The sequence below is a fragment of the Dryas octopetala genome, chromosome 6 (genome assembly GCF_963921425.1).
Source record: "Dryas octopetala chromosome 6, drDryOcto1.1, whole genome shotgun sequence".
NCBI lineage: Eukaryota > Viridiplantae > Streptophyta > Magnoliopsida > Rosales > Rosaceae > Dryas > Dryas octopetala.
In genome coordinates, this window is record NC_141371.1 from 17736816 (window position 1) to 17748432 (window position 11617).

At 35.7% G+C, this 11617-nt stretch overlaps 1 protein-coding gene across 1 annotated transcript; it reads right to left on the reverse strand.

The window, feature by feature from the left end:
• Positions 1-1551: 1551 nt before the first annotated feature.
• On the reverse strand, positions 1552-7058 carry LOC147282959 (syntaxin-132-like). The gene is made up of 13 exons (XM_086246941.1): positions 6722-7058; positions 5678-5788; positions 5439-5495; positions 4817-4865; positions 4131-4219; positions 3928-4001; positions 3589-3631; positions 3430-3490; positions 3293-3318; positions 3133-3210; positions 2817-2897; positions 2040-2105; positions 1552-1881 (listed from the first exon to the last, which is right to left on the reverse strand). The coding sequence occupies exons 1-13, from the start codon at positions 6737-6739 to the stop codon at positions 1708-1710; spliced, it is 927 nt and encodes a 308-aa protein (XP_086103067.1). The 5' UTR covers positions 6740-7058; the 3' UTR covers positions 1552-1707.
• Between the last annotated feature and the right edge of the window lie 4559 nt (positions 7059-11617).

Consider the following 11617-nt stretch of genomic DNA (forward strand, 5'->3'; position numbering starts at 1 on the left):
CCCCTACCCCGACCACCCCACTCTCTCTTCTTTTTCTTCCCCTGACCACGACCACCTCCCTTCCTCCAGCTAGCTCACCATCGCGCGCTGGCAGGAGAGAAGAGAACTTAAAAAAAAAAAAAAAATTGGAGCGGGTTCGGTGGACCAGTGCCGAACCCGAAGGTTTCGTTCGGTAGGTACCCACCGAACAATTCTATTATATTCGGCGGGTACCTGTCGAACGAAACCACCAGGTTTAGCACTGGTCCGCTGAACCCGCTGCAATTTTTTTTTTTAATTTGTTTGGCTATCTGCTTGGGTGAGAGGAGAGAGAGAGAGAGAGAGAGAGAGAGAGAGAGAGAGAGAGAGGTGAAGAATGTGGTGGCTGTTTGTAGGTGGTGCATGCGGGGAGGAGGGGGAGGAGGGATTGGGGAGGGCTCGGGGGGAGGTGGTTAGGGTGGGGGGAAGAAGAAGAAGAGAAAGGGTGGGGAGTGGGCTTCGACGGTGAAGAAGAAAAAAAAAAGAAATTTGCAGGTGAGGGGTGGGGGTGTGTACGGGGGGGAGATGGGGATGAGGGTGTGTGGGTGAGGGAAGGGCCAAATGGTCTTTTTTCTTGAGTTTTTTTTTTTTAGAAAGGGTGTGCAAAAAGAAATTTAGGGGTGTGTAAATAGCAGCCCTCTTATTTTTTTATTTTTTGAGAGTATAGGGTACGGGTTAACCTCATACCTTCTTAGGGTATATAATGAGGTTTGTAGAGGCTGCATATTAAGTTTTAACTCTGAGAGCCCAAAATCTCAGAGTTAAAACCTAATATAAAGCCAACAAACCAGGGTTTGACAAAGAAGTAAAAATGCACTGCTGAACAATCGAAAATGGCCGCCGACCGCTCGACGCCTGGTATGTGTGAAAAAAATAAAAAATGATGGACTAATATTATGTAACATAGAATAGTTAGAATTTTAAAAGTCATAAGGCTTTATTCAATATATTATAAAACTAAAGAACATAAATGGAAGTCTCCAAAAAAAAAATACATAAAAAAAATACACATGCTACCAGTTAAATAGCCATGAATTAAGAAAAAACATTTTGAACACCCAGTTGGCAAATAGGCCAATGATGACTGACGACAAAAGCAAGAACAAGATGAATGGTTAACTGTTTTACCACCGGACTAAACATTTCACCATAGTCTAAGCTCTCCTATTCGTGAAAACAATTTGGTCCTCTTGTTTAGGTCCGTTAGCAATTGAAGGACATTTTTTAATTCTGTTTATTTCCCCGTCAACGTGTGCACGTGAGGAGCATGTGCAGGGACAACCAAGTCTTTTCCTTTGAATTATGTAATTCAGAACTAGAAATTTGAAAAGAAAAAGAAAATTTACAACTTAGTACTGACCTTTCATGCCTATAATGAAACGTTCACTTAAAGTTTTATGTCAATTCCTAGACAGCTGTTGGACTTCTGCACCCAGACAGTGAATCAACACAAATTTTGGCACTGAAATCGTATGATTTTATAACCAGGAGCATAAATTTAAAAAAAAAAAAAAAACAGAAAGTGAACTTATTGTATTATTTATTTTAAAGAATATAGTGACAGTTTTTTCCAATTACTAATGTTACATGCACACTCATCATCGCAGGACAACAAAAAGTGCAAGAAACCAGGTTTTGTAAAACGGACCACAAATGATTCACTGTATAAATTACAAAATTTCAAGGGAACTAAGCACCCTTATTGCTATTCCATGGCTTGAAGACGGCCACCACAATGATTGCGACAATGATAAGAAGGATGAGGATGGCAATGCACATCCATTTCCTAGAATTCTTCTGTAGCTTCTTGGCCTTTTGGAGAGCATTATTCCCCTGCTGTACGTGATCTACCGCACTCGATACCTGGGGAAACAAGAGACACATTACATTATCATATCATCTACCAAATGTGTTATGCAGGATTGGCAATCCATGTCATTTTTCTGAATCATGTTTTCTTTTTCTGTTTGATATTTCAAGAAATTCATGGGGAGATCATGATTTGAGATTGTGGTAATTACATGGGTTTCTATGTTGTCAAGCAACTCCCCTTGTGCATCCACCAACACCGCCATATCCAGAAAAATCTGCATAAGAGATGGTACTTAACATAAATTTCCAAATTTTTATCATATAATCCAAAATTAAGCTCTGGCAAAACATAAACAGCAATGCCTTTCCCTTTCAGTTTCAGACTTCTTAGTATTGTGAACATGCATCTCTTTTATCAGACTGCGGCTTCCAAAAGCCATTCATGGAATTAAAAGTGGACAAATACTCGGCTCTAAGAGCTATATGACGATACACAGGCTCAACACATCATGAGACAAGGACATGATCAAACTGATCCATTAAAGTTTTATAAAATACCATAAAGAGAGATTCAAAACTAACAAGAAGACCATTGTAAATCAAGAAGCTCGCCCTCAAGATATCATTCGATTGGCAAAGATTCTATTTAATTGGCATGCAAAGCCCTTTTCCAAGGCTGTTTGGCTATTCTTCAGGTATGACTTGATGAAATTATGGCATTAAGAGTGGACAAAAACTTGGCTTAATGAGCTACATGACTAAGCACAGGCTCAACACATCATGAGACAACCTCATGATCAAACTGATCCATCACATTTTTACAGAATCCCATAAAGATTCAAAAGTTTGATTTTATTATGTCAATATGGCAAAACAAAATTACAAAGCAAACTTAAAAAATTTCAAGGCCTAGGCTAGACATATGCATTATATAGTAACTTGATGTCTTCATCAAATAGTACCCATCATTGCATAAACTAAGATACCTGTTGTAAATCAAGAAGCTTCTTCTCAAGGTCTCTAACAGCATCATGGCGCTCTTGAATTTCAGCCAGAGTGTCCATTATCTACAAATATAATACACGATTATTGAAACCGGATGTGATCAATCTTAATCACCATTGGCCTAGTGGACTCGATATCTCCAAAATCTTACAATTTTTCTTTTTTCTTTTAATAAAAAAGAAGCCAAATTCGTAAATCTAATGGTTCAAACTAAGCCAACTTTGGGAGGTGAGGTAGGAACTTGATTAAATTGTTCAATATGTCAGAAATTTTTTTCCTTAAGAAAAAGTGACAAACCTGGCCTCGCCCTTGTTCATGGATTGCCTTTTGGAAAATTTGTTCACTATCTCCAGTCTCAATTAATCTGTCAATTGTCTGTACATTGTTAAATAATTAGAACATGAGCTTTAACAATGGTATAGATATACCGGAATTTCAACAGCGCATCAAGTTTCACCTCTTCATCAGCTCTTGTGCCCGTTACTGATAATCACAAAAAGAAGAAAAAATAAAAATTAATAATCAGATCATGGTAAATCTAATTAAGTTTCAGAAGTAATAGCCACAATTGAGTGACAAGTGAAGGGTACAAACCTGTAAAAACTCGCCTCTCAACAACATCCCGATACTCTTGATGGATGGTTTCCCTTAGGATCTGCACATTTAAAAAATATAAAACTGAGATGACAAAATAGCAGATGAAAGAAACAAGATTAAAACACTAATCTTAAAAGATGTATGTGTGTGGCCTACCTGAAATTCAGCCATCTTGTCCTTTAATTTCTTTTTCAAGGCACTGTAACAATGTATAACAGTTGACAGTTGACATGGTTAGATTCAGTTGAGTTGACACATACAATCCCATTAATCACAGGTTTGAGTACTGACAGATATCTTCTTATAATAATTGAGGAGAAGAGCAATATTGTTAAAAGAAATGGAATAAAAGTTTTCTCCAACAAGCATGTTTGAGTGAAAATCATTTGTGATCCCATAATCTAGTGGAGGCCAAAAAGAAAGAGGAGGAGGGGAGGAGAGAAAGGGGGTGGGGGTGCAAAAGACATTTGAAGGCAACATTGTAGTATAACTCACAGGGTTGTTGCTGTTCGGGATCGATCTACACCTGTTCCTTTTCCGCACCCAGGCTTCTGTCTATTTGCTAAATTCTGGACCCAAAAGAAAAGATCAGTCAGACAAGCAATCCAAATTACTGCTAATCACATAAAAAAAAAAATAATAATAATAATAATAAAAAATAAATAAATAAAACAGCTTTCGGTTGAGTCATGTCTTACCTCTCTGTCGAGTTCTTCAATTTTTGACTTTATAAAACGAGCAATTTTTCCAACTTCATCAACATCTTTTTCCATCCGCTGCTTGATTGCTGCACATGATAAAAGGATTCATCATCTTTGTTGAGTTAATGAGCAAGAAATTAAGTTGATGGATGCAAACAGAAGAGATAACTCAGTGGATGACAAAAATTACAGGTGTGATTTTTCCTTTTTTTCCAACATGCAGTAGTCATCTGTAGTGCCATGTTTGAGTACACACAAACAGGGTACCCATACATCCACAAATAAACACCTGATATATGCTATTTTTTAACATGAGGGCACTTAAAAACACAAAAAGAGGATAGCGCATAAATATTCCAAACATCTACCAAGAACAAGAGAGAACTTAAAAGTCCAAAGGCTACAATGTACAAAGCATTTTCAAGGGATGTAATGTGGAACAAAAAGTAAATCAACATTTGATTCTGATGCATAACACGTTCTTGAGTACAATTTACATAACTAGAGATTTCTGATATTTTTGCTGCTATACTGCATGCATATTATTCTTTTCTCTTCATTCTAATCCATAACTGGCATTAATTTTATAAAAACTCGAAAGAAATATGCATATATATCATTAAAACATATATGCATATAAGCATGACATCTTTGCATTGAAAAATAAAAGAGTTTCAGATTACATTTCATTTTAGGAGCCTTAGTCACAGCCTTGGTTTCCTCATGTGCATCCTGCATACAAATTTCATAAGAAAATGATTAAAACTGCATTTTACATGATATTGTTTATGCTGTTAAGTAAGCTTATAAGCTTCGTCCCAGTTGCTATACAATTCTAAGTGCTATAGACTGCAACATGACATATTATATGTTTGAGTTCTTCACAATTAAAATTGTTCACCACCTTATAACTTAAAATTTTCAATTTGATGAAACTCCCTCATATCTAGATAACTAGAAATGCAATAACGATATCATTGAAAACACCACATATTGGCATCAAGAACATCTGAAACTCCAGAAAAAAATAAATTTAATAACAATACAGAACCAAAATGGAAGGACTGAAAACCTAAAGCTTAAGAATAAATTGACCCTCAATTAAGTGTAACAGCTTCATTCATGAGGCAACACTGAAATGAGTACTAGTTAAGAGTAATAAAAATTTACAAAACAAGAATAGGACCCAAGCATATTAGGAACGAAGACCAGGGCAGGTTTCAAAATAGTAAGACAGGCTGGAACAAATAAAATAACTCCATGATGCTAGCAATGTAAAGAAAAAAAATTGGAAAGCATAAATACCTGCAGCTTTTTCAGAAGCTTGTCTAGCTTCTCATTTTGTTTCTCAATATCTTGAATCTGGTGGCCAATATCATGAAAGCATTAGAAAGGATCAACACACGGTAAAGTTATTATAAATATCCATATACAGAATAACTATCTATAGGAAAATTGAAAAGAAGGGCAAAAGAAAAGAATCCTGTTTTCTTCTTTTGGATGCATTTAATGGAAATTGAAGAAAAAGAATGAAGCTAAAGCACCTTTTTGAAGAAGGTCTCCAAACCTAATTCTCCAGAGTTCATTGAAGCATGTGTTCCTAGTTCAATATCTCCAATTCCAGAAGCTTGACCCCGAGGGATCTCAAAAGAATCCTGCAAGTAGTAATTAGGTCAACACATACAAGCAAAACACCAAACTCTAAAATACCTTAATCCAGATTACTTGAGTTCAATTACATGGACCTTTTCAACACTGAACTGTATGGAAATACATACAAACAGAAACTAAAAAAAAAAAAGGTTAGAAAATAAAAATAACTGTGACCTAAAATTATGTAATGTAACCAAATGTACGAATACTATTAAATTTTTAACGACAAATCCAGTGTACTAGTAATATACACAACCCAATCCCTGTTGAATTAGGTTTCATTTATGTCAGATATTTACTTCCATTCAGCGTTATTAAGATGTATACTATTTTTGTTGCAACTTCGATCCATGTCCTTGTTGCCATTATGTAATAACTTAAACTCCTTCAGGTTCGAGTTAACAATACAACAACATTCATAAAAAACCCACACCATAATACCAAAAAGGAAAAAGACTAGCAAACAAAATTCATAAAATCAACTTTAATTTATAAAGATCTGAAGCCATTCAAACACCAATCCAGACAAAAGGAAGAGAAAGCCAAACATTATTTGCTAGCCTACAATAGTTCATGTTGTTTGAGCTTCAATGAACCAAACCAATCACTTGCATTCAAGCAAACTTCATTATTTCCTAAACAGAGATCCGCAGACAATGCAGAATCCCATGATTCCAAACTTTCAATTTCCTTAGTGGCCAAAAAAGAAACTTTCAATTTCCTTCACTTTCCCTCCTTTTCTCATCAACCAAACTAAAAGAGCAACAGCCAAAAAAACCCATTATCCAAAAATTCAAAATTCTCATTTAATAAACGCAGATCCATTAACACCAAAGACAGCCGGATCATGACAAAAACATAACAATGAAACAACCAAACATGTTCAAACAAGCCAAACACAGCATAAATTAATGAACCAAAAATAAATGCATTACCTTAAGGAGGTCGTTCATTGTCGAGGGCAGCTGAGAAATGCAACAAAGATACTACAATTTGCGGAAAAACTACAATAAAAAAATGTTTTAAAATGAAAAAATTTAAAAGCTTTTCTCTCGTAGCGACCTGGTTAATGAAAAATAACCAGGTCACTTAGGGTTTCCAAGAGAGAAAAAGGGAAACCAACGAATGAGAAAGAACGAATGTGGTTTTTGTGTTGGAGAAATTGGAAGAGAGAGACAGAGAGCGACAGAGAGGGTGACAGATCAGAGACAGACCGTGAAGCACCGATTTTCTTTTCTTTTTTTCTTTACGATTTTTATTTGTTTTTTACTTTTTGTTACCAACTTATTACTTCATGCATCCACCAAAAGATAACTCGTTCCTTAATTGCGGCGGAAAATTTGATAAGGAAAGAAGTGGCACTTTCTAATTCCGAACTTTTTTGAAGGACGAATTTAACCTTGATGTCATGATGTGCATTGTTTTTGCAACTGTCTTCCTGATTACACGGGGACATTCTTTTACACGGGGACATTCTTTCCTCAACTGATGAATAATTGAATACCTATTTTTTTTTTTATGTCAGAACTGATTCAGAAGTTGATTTAATCGGAAGCTAGCTGTATTCATTATAGAATTTTAGGGATTTTGTAGAGTTTTTTTTATCGACAGATTTTAATAGACTCTATAAATTTTTATTGACTTTCAAAACTTTTGTAGATTTCTATAGACTGTATAATAGATTTTTGCATAATTCTATAGAGTTTGGTAAAATTTGAAAAACTTTTTTTTTTTGTGAATTTATATAATAGTCCATAATTTTAAATTCATTAACCAACCTAATAGTTTTCATAAACCCCACTTATTTAGAAACTCTTCAAAAATCCCCTAAAATTTATAATATTTTTTTTACCCTTCTAACGCGCGCGCTAATGTGAATCAGTGAAACAGAATTTTAGAAATTCAGTTACACTGAAATTTAGTTACACTAAAAAAATATAATTTTACATTATTATTAACTAGAATAAAAAATAATTATACCATTATTTTTTAGGAAAAATAATAATAATTACATCTTTACTTGACAAACAATAACAATTATATCAATTCAATGTTTCACTAGAGACTAAATTCAGTTTCAGTGAATTTAGTTTCAGTGCATTCATTAAATTCAATTTCAGTGAATTCAAATTCAATTCACTGAATGCACTAAAACTGAAACCCTAGACAACATCGTCACCGTCCAGATCTCGAATCTCGGACCATGTAACTCCTCGAACCTCGAGCCCATAAACACACTGAAATCTTGTCATTTAAACCTCTTTTCAAAGAATGAGTCATGCACTTAACATAATAAATAAATATATATATAATAAATTAGAGTGTGATCCCAAAAACATTTATGTAAAATCTCTGTAAAAAAACAATTACACAAATCAAAATAGGTCACACTGCCTCGTCTTCTCCCCACTGTCTCCTCAACATGCTTAACCTGCAAAACAACAACAATCACACTGCTATATGTCTATGGTACACCGGATCATTCAAACAAACAACCCGGTAAGCTCATTGTATGAGTGAAAAGACCTAACAATTTATCCTCAATTTTCATACTCAATAATAATCCACAATAACATCAAAGCATAAATAATAATTATTCAATCACATAATATTTCATTCACCAATGATGCAAGCATCAAGATAATCAAAATTCCTCGTATCTACATCAAATTCCACCAATAATAATAATAAAATTATTATGGCAAATCAATTGTCTAATCGTTAACTATTAACTTCAACCTCAATCATTCACATCTTAAATAATAACCTCAAAGCATAATCACTATCATTTTCACCTTCATTGATTCAAGCCTAAACTTTACCAAATCCTAGCAAACAATGCATACAAGTAAACAAGCAAACTATCTAATTTCACTCACAGTGCAACCACGTGAAAAGGCTGAAATACCCTTATTGGCGCCTTTGCTCGGATATCAAATCCGGCAACATGACGGCATCGAAAATAAAATTTCTCGAGTCCGTGTACCCGTTAAGACCATACAACCAACACAATTACAAAATGATTCACAAATGGTCGTTCAACGGTCGAAATGAGCGGTAACCACCACACACAGTGGTTGCCCAGCCCCAAATAACACACAAAACTCACAGAAACTCACCCACAAGTTTCGGATGACTGGCCAGAGGCCAAAAACCAACAATTGGAGTCATCAGCACAGCTAAACGCGACGGGACCCGCGGTGCTCAACTTGCATAATTTCCGAACTCAAAATCAACCAAAACAAATTACACCATCACGAGGAGACGTCGAGATGATCAACTCTGTTAGTTTCTAGGATTTGTTATATTGGCTATTTTCCTTGTCAAAACCATTGTATTTATTTTTATTTAATCACTCACAAGCTCTAGGCTAGATTAAGGACAAGATCAGTTGTATTGAAGAAGTCAAGAATGAACAAAGACTCAAGGTATACTGCACTTCATTCATTTCATGAAAATAACAGTTTTTGTCTATTTGACTAGTCATTCACTGAACATAAAGAACAATGTTTTTCACGTACAGTGGTTGATACTTAAGTCACAGTCACTACAGTGGGGCCATTTCGGGTTTTACTTTTAAAGCCCATTTCATTGAAAGCCCATGTTCTGTTTTTTACTAAACATGCATGTGCATTGCACATGGCTTGGTTCCCCTACTGTATCAATCAGATCTGATTGCTTCTTTGCCATTCACGCCACACACCTACACACATCAGCACTATTCATCATCTTCCCCATTTCTGATTTTTGCAAAATAAAACAAAATTCCTTTTTACAGCTCCTCATTCCTATCCTTAGTAATACTAGGATACCCCTCTAGGACAAAGAGAATATGCCCCTTATTCGTCTCTTGTGGACAACCATTGATTGGCTTCCACGTGGCTCGGGCAAACACGAAATTGGTGTGTGTGTGTGTACGGGTATATGAGGTACTCTGTTCAGATCTTTTTGGTGTGTCTATGAGCACTCTGTGTGGGTATTTTTCGTGTTTAATGCCTGGGTATTTTTGAGGGTGAGTGCTCAATTTTATCAAGTCAGAAAATGTTCATTTAATTCTTAAAAATCAAAATGATTTTCTGAACTTGTTTGTTTCATCTAAAATTCTAAATGGGTTTGAGTGTTTAAATCTTTTTATATATTCTTCAAACACATTCATTTTAGATTTTAGTTGAAGGATTCAATATCAACCTTTTCATGCCTCTAGCTTGAGAAGGTTGATCTTCTTTTTAAGAATCCTACATTGGCATATCATGTTCATGCATTGATGAATCTACTGGGCTTGGTGCGAATTGGTGCAATGGGTTGATGAGCTTGGAGTTGGAGCTGCCTTCTTCATGAATGACCGATTGCCTTGCTTATGGAAGTTGCACAAAGGGGTAAGAAAGCTGCCACTTAGTCTAGGACTTAGAGATTGAGCTTGTGTGCTGTGTGCTCCCTTTGTATTGAACTTCTTATTTAGTGGATTGCTTGGTCAGCTGGAAAGACCCCCAGTTTTTAACCGTTAGTGGTTTTCTGGGTGAACAATTGTGTGGCTTGTTTGTGATCTGTTTTCCTATGTGTTGCTGATTATTAATTCGAAAATATCTTCACAAGATCACACACTTCACTTTAGCATGTTAACATAGACCATGAATGCTAAATAAAAGTTTGTTAAATCTGTCCACACACAACTTTAGTTGTTGATAGCACTGGGATGCCTACATTGATAGATCCTTTGAGTGCATAGGGTGTCACTCAATTACCTGGTGTGTTCTGACTTGTGGTATTTACTAAAGTTGATTTAATTTTACAAGTAAATCTGGAGGTTCAGATTTTAGTTACTGCATCGTCAGAGTTGTGTCTGTTTGACTAGTTCATGAATGATCATATAAAATTAAAATTGGGGTCCGATCACTGAAAGTGAATTTAATCAAGTTAATTAAGTGAATAGATCACCTAAATTAAACTTTCAATTGGTATCAGAGCGGTACTCTAAAAGCAAATAGAGAGGTCCTAGGGTATTGTTTGTTTTCTAGGTGTGTCTAGATGGAAAGAGATCGAGTCGCAGGGTCTTGCAACTCTCCTCCATTCTTTGATGGCAGCAACTACGCTGCTTGGAGAGAGAAATTTGAAATTTTTCTTGATGCCTATGACGAGTTGGCATATGAGTATCTCACTGTTGAGTGGATCCCTCCCACACGAACTGTTGATGGGATTGAAACTTCTAAGCCTAAGTCCGAAGTCACGGCCTCTAGCTCCAACAAGAAGGCTAGAAATGCTATTGTCACTGCACTATCTTCCTCACAATTTGCACACATACAACATTGTGTCACGGCTAGGCAAGCTTGGAACAAACTTAGGGTTGTTCATGAAGGGGACAAACAAGTTAGGTCACTTAAGCTTCAAATGGTACATGCCAAATTTGAAGAAATTAGGATTAAAGAGTCCGAGTCATTTTCTGAGTTCTATGAAAGGTTGGAAGCCTTCACAAATGAAGCCATGTCCCTAGGTAAACCCTATGAGGAGTCTACCATTGTCCAAAAGGTTCTTAGATCTCTACCTAAGAGATTTCAATCTAAGAAACATGCAATACAAGAAGTCCAAAATTTGGATGAACTCAAAATTGGCAAATTGGTAGGAAAGCTTAAAACTTTTGAGATGGAACTTGAAATGGATGAAAGGGACAGCAAGAAGTCAAAGGATATTGCTTTGCAAAGTGTCAAAGAGATGAGTGAAAACTTGAGTGAAAAATCATCCATGTCCGATGATGAGGTTGCCCTTTTTGTCAAAAGATTTAGACGAATTCTTAGAAATAAAGGGAGAGAAGCTAGGACTAGTGGTAACAACTTTAA

Bases quoted from the DNA above. Each gene is read 5' to 3' on its own strand.
- LOC147282959 (XM_086246941.1), bottom strand. The intron at 4,866-5,438 runs GTATTTATGCTT...ATTTGTATGCAG, and splicing joins AGCTTCTGAAAAAGCTGCAG to GATGCACATGAGGAAACCAA. The intron at 3,211-3,292 runs GTGAAACTTGAT...AACAATGTACAG, and splicing joins GCACAAGAGCTGATGAAGAG to ACAATTGACAGATTAATTGA.